The sequence below is a fragment of the Echeneis naucrates genome, chromosome 24, assembly GCF_900963305.1.
Source record: "Echeneis naucrates chromosome 24, fEcheNa1.1, whole genome shotgun sequence".
In the NCBI taxonomy this organism is placed as follows: Eukaryota; Metazoa; Chordata; class Actinopteri; order Carangiformes; family Echeneidae; genus Echeneis; species Echeneis naucrates.
In genome coordinates, this window is record NC_042534.1 from 15,765,061 (window position 1) to 15,780,098 (window position 15,038).

Sequence of the window (15,038 nt, forward strand, 5' to 3'; positions counted from 1 at the left end):
TGCAGTTTGTGCAAATGAGATACACTGTCCAGACTGAAGGACTGAATGACTGACCAGTGGGGCTGCGCTCTACTCTGGCCAGCTGCTATTGGTTGGGAGTGACGAGTGCCAACTCCTCAGGGGACATGTCAGACTCCCCTGCACCTCTAGAGGTGCCTAACAATTTGAGAACACCTCTCATCCACCAGTACCTTGACAGATACCCACTGTATGCGCTGCTAAAATTTACCATCTACTCAGACGTTTGTCACATGATCAGGATTCTCCCTGACTTCAATGCACTCTATCTCCTCCCTTTCTCTTTCCCTCTCCCTTTCCCGTTCCCTCTCGCGCTCCCGCTCTTTCCGCTTGGCCCGCTTCTTTTTCTTGTGTCTCTTTTTGGAGGGTGGGAAGAAGGTCAGGAAGACCGGCAGGATGACGAAGCAGTGCAGCACAGTGCAGCCCGCAGTGAGGAGGGAGCACTTGAACAGTGTGTAGGTCAGATTGGAAGGCACAAACACCAGGGGCATGATCCCAATCACAAAGCAGGATGTGTTCTGCAGGATGGCAGCCCCGTGCTCCTCCAGTGCCAACTTGATGCACTGCGTCCTAGTGTGCTCGGTGGCCAGCACAAAAGTGTACAGGTGTGGTGCACAGTGATCCATGGCGAAGTTGAGGGTATAAATAAGGCACAGGATTGAGATGCTGTCCATGCCAACGTTCCAGAGGGTCATCAAACCCAGGACGCCCAGCTCCACAGAAGTGACCGTGAGGATGAGCCAGAAGTTCCCCAAGGGGTTGATGACCAGGAAGAAAGTGAGGATGAGGATAGTGAGTACGCTGAAGCCTGAGGTCAGGATGGGCGAGATGACAGAGGAGCTGTAGCGGTCCATGAACACAAACGTGGGATTGAAGGCAATGAACTTGATGCTGTTAATTAGCATCAACGGCCGAAGCTTTTCCAGAAGCTCAACTACCTCCTCACGCTTCTTCTCGGTCGTTCGTGCAACCAAGTACATCCGTGAGGCAATGATGTCGTATTCGTCAGTCTCACGGTTCTTGGAAAATATTATGTCCTCTGTGAAATGCTGGTACTCTGGGCTGCGCAGGAAGGAACCTTTGAGGATGGTAATGAAGTCGTTCTTGGTTGACGCACTCACATTGACCACCCGCAGGTAGTGGAAAAAATTGTCCATCCAGGAGATCTTATTGAAGCCATGACTCAGGGTCTTCAGGTGCTCCTGCACCGTGGTGTTCCAGTACTCGATGGGCTCGTAAATGTAAAACCCGATCACAGGACTGTAGTTACTGAAGTATTTCTGCTGGGTCAGAGCATATGAAACACTCGGAGAGTTACTCGCCAGCAGATTGACAATGTTTGACCCATCACTGATTTGTAAACATCCCATAAATGAGAATGAGGCATAAATGAGATAGAGGATGACCACAAATGGTTTGACATAAGTGTTGGTAATCCATTCTGTGTAGTGCTCGCGCAGGAAGTGCTGGATAAAGTGATTCTGGTAGGGGACGCTGTCATGATGCGTGGACAAGTCATGGCCGTCACTCATCATGGTTTTAAACCAAGTGGGCTGGCGGTCCAGGTACTCCACGGAGGGAATTTTACAACAGAAAACACTATGGTAGCGGTTCTGCTCCAGCTGTCCTGCAAACACCAGGCACGAGCCATAGAAAGAGAAAACGTAGAAGTAATTGACCAGTATTGCAACGCACATGCTCTGGCAGAAGATTTTCACCGACTCAATGTTGGTGAAAGGGCTGGCTCCCATGCCGAAGGTGATGATGTAGAGTGAGCTGGTCATGGTGTAGCACACCATCACGTCAGCAAAAGCATCTGCCACGCGCTCCTTGAAGGGGAGGTTTTCCCTCGTTCTCCTCCAGCCTGCTAGCAGCTCAAACACTCCTTTGGTTCCGTGGCCTAGAAGAAAAGAGTGAATGAGAGAGAGATGCGTTAAAAATGTGCGCAACAAAAATGGCATACTCTGAAAGTCGTTCTATTTCCATGATGTGATCATTTCTAGGAAGTAAAATGGCCCCAGAAGGATTTCAGATATTTTGTTTTCTAGCGTTGGATAAGAAAGACGATGTGCTACCAACTGCTGATTATCTGAACCCGCAAATGTAGATATTGTTTTACAATTGTGAGAATGATTTCACTCTGAATGCAAAGAATGATTGCAGACAGCACAGACTCTTAAAATTCAGTTCCTTTTCCACATAGACAACAAAAGGGGACAAACAATTTCAAAGGCTTGTAAGGACTGAAACTCCCCTAGTCATCTGAAGAAAAGTTGATGAATTTTGGTGTGACAAGGCAAATTAACATACATTTGCACATCCACAGCACCACAAAGGCACACTGGCATGAACACCCACACACACACAGTCTTCGTTTAGCAAAAAAGCGCTGCATTTCTGATGCGGGGGGGGGGGGGGGGTTTCCTCCACTACATAAATATTTCAGGAACAGTGAACAATGGATTTAGCACATCCGCATAATACTGAGATAAAATATTCCTTTCAGATCTAGCTGGTGGACAGGGAAGCGAGGGGGATTGCTATCCTTGACAACAGCATTATAAATTTCCCCTTGCTTGACAAAGGGAAAAAAGTTAATTAACTATAAAGGATTAGGCCCATGTAATGAGTCGGCTTGATGGCTCTTACTGCTTTTAGTTTTATTAAATTGTGATTCAAGTCAATTATTTAGTGTCAGGCAGTGTGTGCAGTGTGTGTGGAAAAACCCTGGGTTTTTCCAACGGTACACCAGGGGCATCCACATGTGTTTCCCTTCACCGGTTACCAAATAGGTTGTTCAGTAGTGTGTCATTTTCTAGACAGGACCAGGAGAAAAGCTTGGGGATTCATTACACTGATTGATTGCTGGCAGGTGGAGTTGGATTATTACGAAGAGCACATCTGATAGCATGTCACTGGTTTGTATCAGAGCAACAATGAGGAAAAGTTTGGGATTTATTTATGCCCTGACCCTAACCCTTCTCTCCCGCCTGCACTTTCACTTTTTCTCTGATTAAAGCTTCTGTTCTCTCCATGCTTTTCCCTCATTTCACTGCTGCATGCATTTTGAAAATCCATAACTGGCTTTTTGTTTTTTTAAAATGGCTCCTACAATTTCAGTAGGCCTCATTAGAGTGAGCAGAAGAGAATGTCAATTTTGGAACCAGACTTTCATTTAGTTTGAGCTGTGGACAAGCATTGAACCCAAATCTGTGAGGAAAACATTGTCCCAATAAAGTAAGTAGGCAAATACAAGTCCTCATCATGTCAAGAGATAAACACAACTCTCCACAATATAACATAGTCAACACCAGCTACCACAATGTGAGTAGTTTAAGAAGTTTTTCTCACCATTATACTAATAATACTTGCACAACACCAACACACACACACACACACACTTATTTGATAGCCATAACTGTCCAGACGCTTGCTTTCAGCACAAGCACATTGTTGAACAAACACACATCGGGACTAAGTCTGAATAATGTGATGTTTTGAATGAACAAACAGTTTTTATACTATAAAAAAATCGTCCTGTTATGCTTAATCAGACATAATCAGCTTATTATGTTGCATTAGCCTTTAATTGCATTGTATCAGATCAGATCAAATCAAATACATATCTCTGGGCAGGTATCCGTAGGCTGAAAACCATCTGCCAGCAACAGTTGCCAAGACAACCAAAAAGTTGGTTGACGTGACAACAGTGGGAGATTGGCGTGAATTTTGAGTGTTCCTGTTGCAGCATTATTGACAGGGATCAATCGACATAACAGAAACTGATGGGGCAGGTTTTTCTGATTATCCGTTTGAATGACTCGAAATTAAAGATTGTAATTTTTGTTCCCCAGTGCCTGCACTGTCCAGTCTGGGTGAGCTATCTAAATGACAAGTTTGTAATCCAGGTTTACTGTATCGCTCTCTGAAGGAGTCGCTATCACTAAAACCTTTCGCAGACCCAAAGAGGAAGGTCATGCTTGCTTTTATCTCCATAAGGCTTGATCAGCGCTATTATTTTAACTGTTACTTTGCTATTTATGTAATTTCGCAGCAGGCACTTAGACTGACAACCTTAATATATCTGAGATCATGGCGCTGGCCCAGGTTGTCTCCTGTCTGTATAAATACTGAGTAATAATAACACTGGGTCATTTTTTAAAGCTACAATATGGATGAAACTTTGCACCCAGACAGCAGCCGTTAAACACAACTCAGACCATTTATACACCTTTTGTAACCTTTTACCGACTCACCTGTCCCCTTCCTGTTTAATGGGCGATGGCCTGTGCTGTCTGCCAGCCATTGCAGCAGTGTGTCAGGAGGCAGGGATGGATAAAGAGAGGAAGAAAGATGGGGAGCTGTTGCTCAGACTGGAAGGATGAAGAGGCAAGAGGCTTTGTATCTCAAACATCTCCAAGATGCAGGTACAAGCCTGAATGGATTGTAAGAGGGCAGTTTATCACTGGCTGTCCTGTAGACTATTTTCTGCCCAAAAGAGGCAGAGATGGTGGGGGGGGGAGCTCACAATCTCACAGCCAGAGCACAGCAGTGCTGTAATGGAGGGACTGGCTGCTTCTGCCTTCCTCTGCTCCCCTGGCCTACACCAGCACTCATTAAACTACTCGGCTGCTCTAAAACTTCTGTGGCACTCAGACCTTTAAAACCCATCCATCACGCAGTGAAAGAGCTTGTCCGCCTCTCACACCCACCATAGACCTTTCCAACCAGGCTGACTGTTTACCAAGCCGGCTTCTCACACATGGTGATGACAGAGGGGTCAATATCATAGGGAGTGATCTAAAATCAATAAAAACAGATGAGGCTAATGAAAGCGAGGACGAGCACGAGGCAGACTGATCATCAAGGAAATGTCAACGATTTGAAAATCTATTTCAAACGGCCATTTCTTTCGTGCCAACTAGGGTTGCTGGCCTGTTTAACTGGAACTATTTGCTCGCACAATTACTTTTGCTGGAGGTGAGTTTTACCCTGCAGTAGGACTATGAAGGTAATGGCTACTAAAAGGCATTCTCATTAAGCAGAGTACAGCAAGAGATTTACAAAATTGCTCTCAGGCAGAGGTGACGGCTATTTCACAACATGTTTTATTGCTACATAGCTACAGTGTTATTTTGCTGTTTCTTTAACCAGCTTTGCATGGAATTGCTTCCTTACTGGACCAGTTGGTGCCTCATGCCAACGTAGGGAGGCCTTTATGTGGCAGGAAGTTGTGAAGGGCAAAATGACGAGTGCATGTGTAATGCATTCAAATGTCAGACAGGAGACGTGGACATTTGTTTATGAATCACGTGCGCTAGTCCCAGTCAGCAAAAGGACACATCATGAAGGATGGAATAAAAGAAAAAACAAAAAAAAAAGTTGTATTTTATAGGACAGAGCCGTTCTGCTGCTGCTGAACCACGTCATTGCTCCTTATAATGTATGTCATATAATATTTAGAGAACTTTTTCTCATGCCGCATTATGCTTGTTGCTGCTCACCATCAAGAGACAGTGACAAACATTTACTTCTTGGTTTTGACCCTCCACAATTACAGAGAGGCTTTGGCCATAATACCTGAGCTTTCCTGGTTTATGGCATAATAACTGCCATGAGATTCATTTCAGTTCAACTCACTCCATGCAATTTGAGACATGGCTGAAATAACTGATGGGACACATATAAAATATATAAAGAGCTATAAATGTGGAAGCCTGTGTTACATTATATATGTTTTCCGCTGAGAGGGTTGCTGGTGGGCTGGCGGTCTCTGTGATGGTCATCATTCATAAAGGTCTGAGTTATCCGGAAAGGTTAATAACATTTTTAATCTTTTCATTGTCTTTGCTGTAATTTCTGAATTTTTCTCACGTTGAGTAAAGTAAGTTAAAAGTTAAATGGCCGTCAGTGCTCTGTTGATGTCCTTACTGTTTTCAGCAACACTCATTGACGATGCTAGCTGGCTGATGTTTAGCCTGCATCACTGCACAATACCAACGCCATTCTTCTCACTGCAGCCAGAACAATGCAAAATCCTACAGAATTTCTATCACAAGCCAAAACGTGTACAGCTCCTTTGATATCATTTTAATGATGCACATATTATGTTTTAACCCTCCTGTCGTGTTCGGGTCAAATCTGACCGATTTACAACTTAAAACACTCATAAATATTGTGTTTTACATCTGATTGCCTCAAGGCCTTATGATATCCTCCACACTATGCACTTGAACATGTGAGGATCACCTCTTTCACAGAATTTTGAGTGTTTTAATCAACCTTGTTACACTTGTGGTGTCAAAAGTGACTGCCATAGGAAATGAATGGGTTTCCAGACTATATTCATCCATCAGACAGAAAACATCCCCATACACACCACCCCAACTCACTCACACACACATTTCAGACTGAACAATCTCTTTCCCGCGCTTATGTGCCGATCCTCCCATGTGAACCAACTTCCAGATGAAACAATGTATCATAACTTCACACAGACTAGACAGGTGTCTGTTATGTGAACCCATCTCGTTCCCACGCTTTTGTGCCTATCCCCCACATGAACCACACCTTCCAGACTAATCAATGTATCACCTTCACACAGACCCCATATATATAGCATGATGTTTGCCTTGCACTCCTTTTACTCTGAGCACAATGAGTAGGCCACTGACCAAGCGGTTCTCTGTCGAAGAGGTTCTGGTCCAGCTTTCTGGACATGATGAAGAAGGCACTGAAATTGAACCAGAGATAGAGGAGGATGTCTCCGAAGTGGAAGACAACCTAGATTTTGATCCAGACTTTGGGGAGACTGACCAGTCAACAGATGGAGAGGGAGAGGCACCTGAGGAGACATTCCAGTCCAAGAGTGGACACTTGTTCTGGTCTTCATCCCCCCAGGACAGAGGAAGTAGAGCAAGAGTGGAAAACATCATAAAGATGACGCCAGGGCCAACACGGTATGTGACATCTCGTGTGGATGACATCAAGTCCAGTTTCCAACTGTTTTTACCAGAGTCCATTGAGGGAATTATACTCAAGATGACAAACCTGGAGGGGAAGCGTGTGTTTGGGGACACCTGGAGAGAAATCGACCTGGTAGACCTCCAAGCCTACATAGGTCTGTTGATTTTAGCTGGAGTATATCGCTCAAACAATGAGGCTACTAAAAGTCTGTGGGATGCAGAGTCTGGGAGATGTATATTCTGGGCAACTATTCCTAACAACAGTTTCATGTCCTTTCAAGAATTATTCGATTTGCTAATAGAGATACACGACCCGTCCGCTGGCGAAATGACAAACTGGCTGCCATCAGGAACATTTGGGACCGGTGGGTGGAGCGCCTACCACTTATGTACAATCCAGGCCCTGACGTGACAGTTGATGAGTGCCTGGTTCCTTTCAGAGGTCGCTGTTCCTTCAAGGTGTACATTCCAAGCAAACCAGGGAAATATGGAATAAAAATCTGGGCAGCATTGGTGACTCCTCTTATTCAAAGGCGCCAGCACATTCCCTGCACACCAGCCTCTGCCAGTCTGGTTAGGAGTGTGAAAGCCCCAGCCCCAGCTCCAGCCACTGCCCTGGCTGCTCTCCCCCAACAAGGACATGGGCAGAAAAGCGCTGTGAGCTCTGTGCCCCTACAGACAACAAAACAAGCCTGAGATGCTGCAAATGTGATGCCTATGTTTGCAAGGCCCACTCTGACCTGAGTGTCACATGCACACACACACACACACACACACAACTTCATGTTGAGTTTGGTCTTTGGTTTTCCATTTAGTTTTTACATTACATGTTCATTTTGTAATACATTTTCAGTGCCTATTTGTACTTTCACTGCAGTTACTTTGTCTAATTCTATAAATTCATGTTAAACACAACTTTGAGACATTGTTCACAGCTAAAGAATGTTGAATAAAAATTTGGTGGTGACAAAATGGTTTTTGTGCTAATTTAAGTGCAGTTAAAACAGACCGGTCAATTTTGACCGGGAACACTAAAGTAAGGGGCGGGAGGTGAACACGACCGGAGGGTTAATAAACTCACATCCATCCTCATTGTGGTTCAGTACACTATCCTGTGTTTTGAGTGGGAGGCTGCGAGAGACTGCGAGAGACTCCCACTCAAAGGCACAGAAAAACCCCCGGGTGTGAAACAGCAAAATCTGCTCATTTGAATTTTTAGGTTGTCTCCTTCTGGAAGAAAAGCTCCAAAGTATGTCCCTGCTGCTTTTCTGCTGCTAAATGTGTGTTCACTGTTTTTACCATATACCGTGTTTATTTTTTATTCTTTTCGTCATCTCTCTCGGGCAGCAGGGTTTTATTTAATAAAGTAATACTGCTCTCTGTTGGAGAGCTGTGGTGTTCAGACTTGGCCGTGAGCTCATTAATTTAAGGCGAGTAACCTCCCAGCATTTGTTTGTGCGCGACTTAATTTGTTTATGGGCCCGATCCCCATCAATCATATTACACCTCAGTGGAAAAGAACTCAAGGCACGATCATTTTGAGCGATCAGCCAGCTAAATTATCCAAGCTGCTACACTAAAACACTGATGCCACTTCAGAAGATGGAATCTGTCAAACTCAAACCTACAGTGTCAAAAACTGGAGGTCTTCTATTTGTCTGCAAAGAATCATTGTTCTGTACTCCCCCTTGACTTTGGCAGAAAGGTCTGATCCTGGGAGTTAATTAATTCACTAGAGAAGCTGAACTTTAATAATACATGAAAGTAAGTGTCTGTTTTTGCTGTACAGCGTTTTGTTGGAGTTGTGCTATTTGGGCTTTGTCTGAATTCTAAAAACAGAAAGCAGGGAGTGGAAACTTATTCAGGGGTGAATAAACTGACGCATAATTCAGTGGACGCAGCTCTGCCTTTCGGTGATCGTGTCAATGTGCTGATGTCAAAGAAAAGCGAAGGAACACTTATCACTGCACACAACAAGCAGACAAATCAAATACCTTTTTGATTCTAAAATTTGCTCAAATGATTAATGTTTCATATAACTTTGGCAAAAAGTCTCAGAGCTGCAACTGTGTTGACAGCTCAGAGAGCTCGCTGTCACAATCTCATCTTTGATGTGCAATGACTTCAGAAGCCATTAATGATACATTGTTGACAAAAATAGCACACCAGCAGACCAAAATATACAGCAAACGTTTGTGCAGTTTCCTGACAATCCATTAAAAATTCACAAGGTCCCAACTCCTCGATTGCATACTTAGCTCTGATGAGAGGGGCCCTTTCAAAAGCCTGCTGGATATTCCATTAAAAATGGATTAACTCCCCAACACACCTGCTCATTGACTTCTCTGTGAAAGTGGTTCTTCTCTGGGTCAATCCACTTAAAAGCCAAATCTAATGAGGGCAAACTCTAGGTGGCAATACCGTGCACCTCGTTCTAATTAAATATTTTGTGTTGTTTCATTCTGTATGCAAACACATATATTGATTAAGGAATTAATGAAAATTGTAACAAAAAAAAAAAGAAGAACATTTTCATTCTAAACAAACATGGATTACATGAAAGTCATATTACTGTATGATTATGTCAGAGGGTATTACAGCTGTGATATGTGATTTCGATTGCAGTTTAAAAATCTAAATCTAAAAATACAAATAACAATGATATTTTTGTGTTCTATATATATATATATATATATGAATGTGAGATCAAGTAATTTATAATGACAGATTTTGATAGTAGCATTAAATTCATTTCTGAATCTTTTACTTGGCTTGTGTTATATTGACGTCTTCATATCTCTTTGAATATTGTAATTTAGTATTAGCATTTTTTTGTGAGTTGGGTCGTTATTATAAATGAACAAATGTCATCACACCATCACACCATCACAAAATGTGAATTTCAGCAAATCATAAATTGATTGCTGTAATTTAAATTGTGATGCAGTTTGAAAATTCGTCCCTGCCCCCCAACAAAATGATTAGCTGTTATCATCTTTATGGCAAATTAAAAGGACGGCCCCAATCATTATGTATCTCAGAACATAAGTGCTGTTTCAGCGTAATGCAGACCCGAGGCCATCAGCCGCAGTGGTCTCACATCCATTGTGTCCATTACTCCCTGTCACACACCAATGAAGATTTACACAGCTGCTCGATTAAAGGCATATAACATGTCAGCCTTGGAAAGATCTGATACTGCTAGGCTTTATTAAAATTCTGTCACATTTTACTGAAAACTAGAAAATCAATAGTTTGGAAAATTCTAATCTTAATACTGTGCTGTACTGTACTGTATGCTATGAATTTAAATATGTTAACATGAGCAGCATAAGCGCTGCATGGTTTTTCTAGCTCCTTCCTGTCTGTTTCTTGTTACCAGACAGAGTCATGGTTTTGCTGAGTAGAGCATACTGAATGGGTGTGTGTGTGTGTGTGTGTGTGTGTGTGTGAGAATCTGTGTTTCATTGCTTGTGCAGATCAGCTTTTTCCTTGAAAAGGGGACTTGGACAGAGATTTGGGGCTTATTCAGACATATTGAGGAGGAGCCACAAATGATACATGCATCAACACACATATAGACAAACACACACACACACATTAAAAACAGTGAACAGATGCACATTGATGTGCTTGTGTGTTCATTCATGGTTTTCATCTCTTTTCAAACTTTAAGTAATGCCCTGTGTTTTTCCATGAAACACACTGTACTTAAAATGCCTTTGGGTGACATCAGATGGGCCTAAAGGTAGCACAAGTGATGGGTTTCCAAGTGCAGTAGTGTGAACTTTGCATATTAATAGCCTGGGGGCTCATTTGTCAGTGTCGATCAAGTCACCAAGTTGGCATCATTGAAAAGGCAGAGCTACTCAGTACCGGTCATCACAGGGACAGTAGGACCGGATCCATGAAATGGCTTAAAAGTGAAGCCTTACCTAATGCCTAACCCTAATTAACAACATGGACATAGTGTTACAGAAATGAATGAATGTCCAAATGTACAAATACAGTAATGAATAAATGAATGGATGAATGCAGAAATAAAAAAAAAATGTAGAAAATGATTAAAGAGTTCTAAACTATTGTTAAATAAATAATTGCAGAAATAAATACCTAATGTAGAAGAAGAAATGAACAAATCAATGTAGCATTTGTATTATTATTTCCATTGTCATTGCTTATGCATTTATTTAGCAGTTATGTAATTCTTTTCACGTCATAAGACTATGACTCACATTAAAACCGAATTAGGGATAAACCTGCTGACACCACTAGGACATCATCAGCGATAATGGATCGAGGGCTGCCGGAGTCATGATACATTCAGTTTTACAGCCTAAGCAAGTGTCACCAGTTTTTTTGGTCAGTCCACAATATTCATATTCATCCAAGGAGTCATCCAGTCAGCAACAACTGGAACTGAACCTTCCTGACTGTGATGATCCAACCGTGAGGTATACTACCTGCACAAATATTATCGGTATAAATAGATATACAGTTTGCTATTGTAACACTTTTTACAGACATTCAAGTTTCCCCTGGGTGATTTGCAATCTTTTTGACGCCAGCTTTTATTGTTGTCATCCAGGAATACTAGTAATATGTCCAAATATTGGTCTATGGAGAAAATACTTGCAAAGTCAACAACATTGTCATCATCCTCAGCTGGACTTGGATGTTTAGAGCCATTTACCAAACTAAGATGCGTTATCGTTTTGGCTCAATGAACTGCAGCGGTGAATTGCAGCGTCACAGAGCTGCTGTGATGGCTTCAGACTTCCCATCTTATTTTCTATCACAACACTTCTGTCATTTTATGGTGAACTTAAAAAAAAGGTGCGTCCTGTGGGAAGGAAAACACAATCCTTGTTTATGTGAGGCCATAACATCAAAATGAAATGTTGCAGGAAAATGCATTTCTGAAAAGAAATGAAAGCAATAACCTTTTGATATCTGATGGAGTGCAGGGCCTGAGGTTGGATTTTACTCTGAAATTTCCAAGCTTTAGCCAAATAAATACAAATGTGACACTGCACATCTACAGCCTCGACATACGTATAGCGGAGCATTTCAAATTTTACATACCCCCTTGGGTTTACCTTCAGGTTGCTAGATCACCATGACCACGTGGAGGGGACAACAGAGCAGTCACAAACTGTGTTTGATTTAATTAGACCCTGACTTCTTTCTTCCTGACGTTGCAGCCAGTTTTAACACACAGCCTTATTATACTATAAATACAGCAGAGTTTAAATTTCCCAGTCTACCACTGAAGATGCTGTTACACAGGCTAGTGAACGCTGGTTATATAATTATGAACTGAGAAAGCAGTGGAAAAGCAAAATAAAATCAGTACAAGATACTGGGAAGGGGGCCAGGAGTGACTCGAGCTCCCAGAACAAAATCCGCTTTCCTGTTGCTCACAGTTAAATTGAAATTCGGGTGGGCACATCGGGGTTAGTATAATGACTTTCCTCCAGAAATAGTGTATTTTACCGTTTGGGAACACATCATCCTGGAGCAACATCACTTAATACACACACATAGTTGATTATTCCTCCCTGCAGGTCCTTAAATCTGACCCTGAAGCTGTCATACTGTCGTCATCCCAGAGCCGCTCACTGCCATAACATCCATAGATCGATCATCAGTCATCCAGTCCTGCTTATTGAAACAGGCAGGAATTCCCAGAAGGCTTTTCACCATCAACAGTAATGGCCATTGTGCATGACTGGCTACGAATGTTGAGTGTCCCTCATAGGATATATATGTACATACACATATCATCAGGCCGAAAAAAAATATCAGTGTCCAGACAGAGAAAATTCCAAAGAGCTTGTAAATCTTGTAACACTGACTCAGATTGATGGGACTGAGATCAGATTGTGGACATAAGGGAAAGAAGTTTGCTCCATGGGCTCTTCTTTTATCAGCCTCCCTCCTACAGCCAAACCAAACCCACACCGAGATCTAACCAGTTTGTAAATCACAGGCGAGTAAAGAGCTGTGGAGCTCATGATTCTGATCTTCTGGTTTAGGGGAAGATGGGAATTTGTGTTAAAAATGTATAAAACGAAATTTTTTATAGTTTCTTCCTCAACATTTTGATTTTTTTTTTTTTCTCTTTTGTCATGCTTGCAAGAATCGCAACATTTACAGTCATGGTAAATGTTGTTTTGTCTTCAATTTTAATAGCTACTGCTGCTGGTTTGTAAATAAAAATTGAAATAGACTCTGGGTCTGCAAAGAAAAGCAAACACTGAAGATTCTTAAACTTACCTTCTCTATAATGACCTTCAGAGAGCGAATTAAGTTGTTGTAAAAAGAACTATTGAAGTCTACGGGAAAATGCCCCTACGTCAAACTTGATTTATTAGCTCAATAACATTTGCTAATAAGTTTATGGTCCCAGTGTGTACTGCCAAGTCTTGTTTAATACAACACGATATTTATTTTTCAAATGATGGGCCCATTAGAGGGCAATAAACCCAAGCAAGGCATGTATTAGCAGGGTGGCTAATGCGTATTTTTCACAACAAATTATAAGATATTGTTGCTTGTTTGTTTTGGTAGGAAACATCCGCAAAATTGGAAATTTGAAAATATTAAATACATGAATGCACTGATGTCAATAATAAAAGCATAATATTACAAGGAAGTGGAACCATGCAAACACTGAGCGGAATTAATTTACTGCGTTTTTTTATTTTCCAATTGCGGCCTGGAATCGGGATGTCTATTGCCATGGTTGTGTTTCGATATTCTAAACAGAAGATTGTTATCAGATCTAGCATCTCGTGGAGTTTTTCAGGAAAGGGTGACGGCAATTGCGAAATAATTGGCCCCCAAGTTCAGAATATTTGCCAATGAATCCTTACTCCTTTACTCAAATTATTCCAATCACCTCCGAGTGCATGTGTATAATGCACAATTTTAATAACTGCTTCGGGCACAAATATGAGTGGAAGTAGTACAAGGTATTGGTTTGATTTTCTACCAAAATTAAAAACATACACCTGCAGAAGCTTCATGCAGGGCAGCCATTTGAAACTATTTTAGCTCTCACTATGAGTCAAATGTGGTAGAGGTGAAAAAAATGACATTAAAGCTCTGCACAACGGAGTATTATCATGTCCCAGTGGGACGTGCAGTCACCACATGTTGTGTTAAGTAAATAAAATCCTGTTTTGGAGGGTGTCTGAGACAAACAGGGCCGTCAGTCTCTCTGTAATGTCACAGCATGTATGTTTCATGAGTCCTGCTCTGCTTTCTTTCCTCTCATGTCCCTGCCAGTTTTTACACTTCTAACAGCCATCACATATCCTGAGAGAGAACAAACTGACAAGCTCAGCTCAGCAGTAATTGGCCAGCTCACAGATGACAGGGCAGATTGACGCTGGGGACAAAGACAGGAGGAGAAGCTGCTCCATATTAAACAAAGGGCCTTAAGGACACATGGTGGTACCTGCCCTGTGCAGGGTTTCCTCCACTACACGATTTGAAGGTCAAAGATGACATTAGCTGAATTGTTCAGAGATAATAATGGATTAGTTTTAGTGTGAAGGAGCTTAAATTAAAGCGATAAAAGAGGAACCATGATGCAGTTTCACATTTTACAAACTTACACTGAGGGAAAGAAATTCCCCCAAACTCCCACAAGTGTATGCTATCAAACTGCGTCACACTGTTACAATAATCCTTTTTTTTTTTGTTCTGTCAGTGGTACATTTATGATTCTATAACTCATAGGTTTGAGTATCAAGCCTTAAAAATATTTTAGTTGGAGCCAAAATGCAGTCAGTATATTCCAATGTGTGGTTAGAGTCAAAGTCTTGTTCTGATCAGCTAGTCTTTCATTTAAATCAATGTTTCTTAAAACTCGCAGACCGCCTGACTCCCAAACATGTATGGAAAACTAACTCTTTATTGTCTTTATTGGATGGATCAGTCACAAAACAGTAAGCTTAGAGACCTTCAAGTCCTGACAAGTGCTAATGAAAACATACCGTCTTAACTTATGCCTTACAGTGATGAGCGGGGACTCACCACACACAC

At 41.9% G+C, this 15,038-nt stretch overlaps 1 protein-coding gene across 1 annotated transcript in view; it reads right to left on the bottom strand.

Moving 5' to 3' along the window:
- Window positions 1–236: 236 nt before the first annotated feature.
- The window catches only part of ptchd4 (patched domain containing 4), a 29,742-nt gene continuing 14,940 nt past the window's right edge, over window positions 237–15,038 (bottom strand). Inside the window, exon 3 of the mRNA XM_029496982.1 lies at window positions 237–1,918. Within this exon, the coding sequence (XP_029352842.1) occupies window positions 237–1,918 (1,682 nt within the window). The remainder of the gene's footprint in view (window positions 1,919–15,038) is intronic.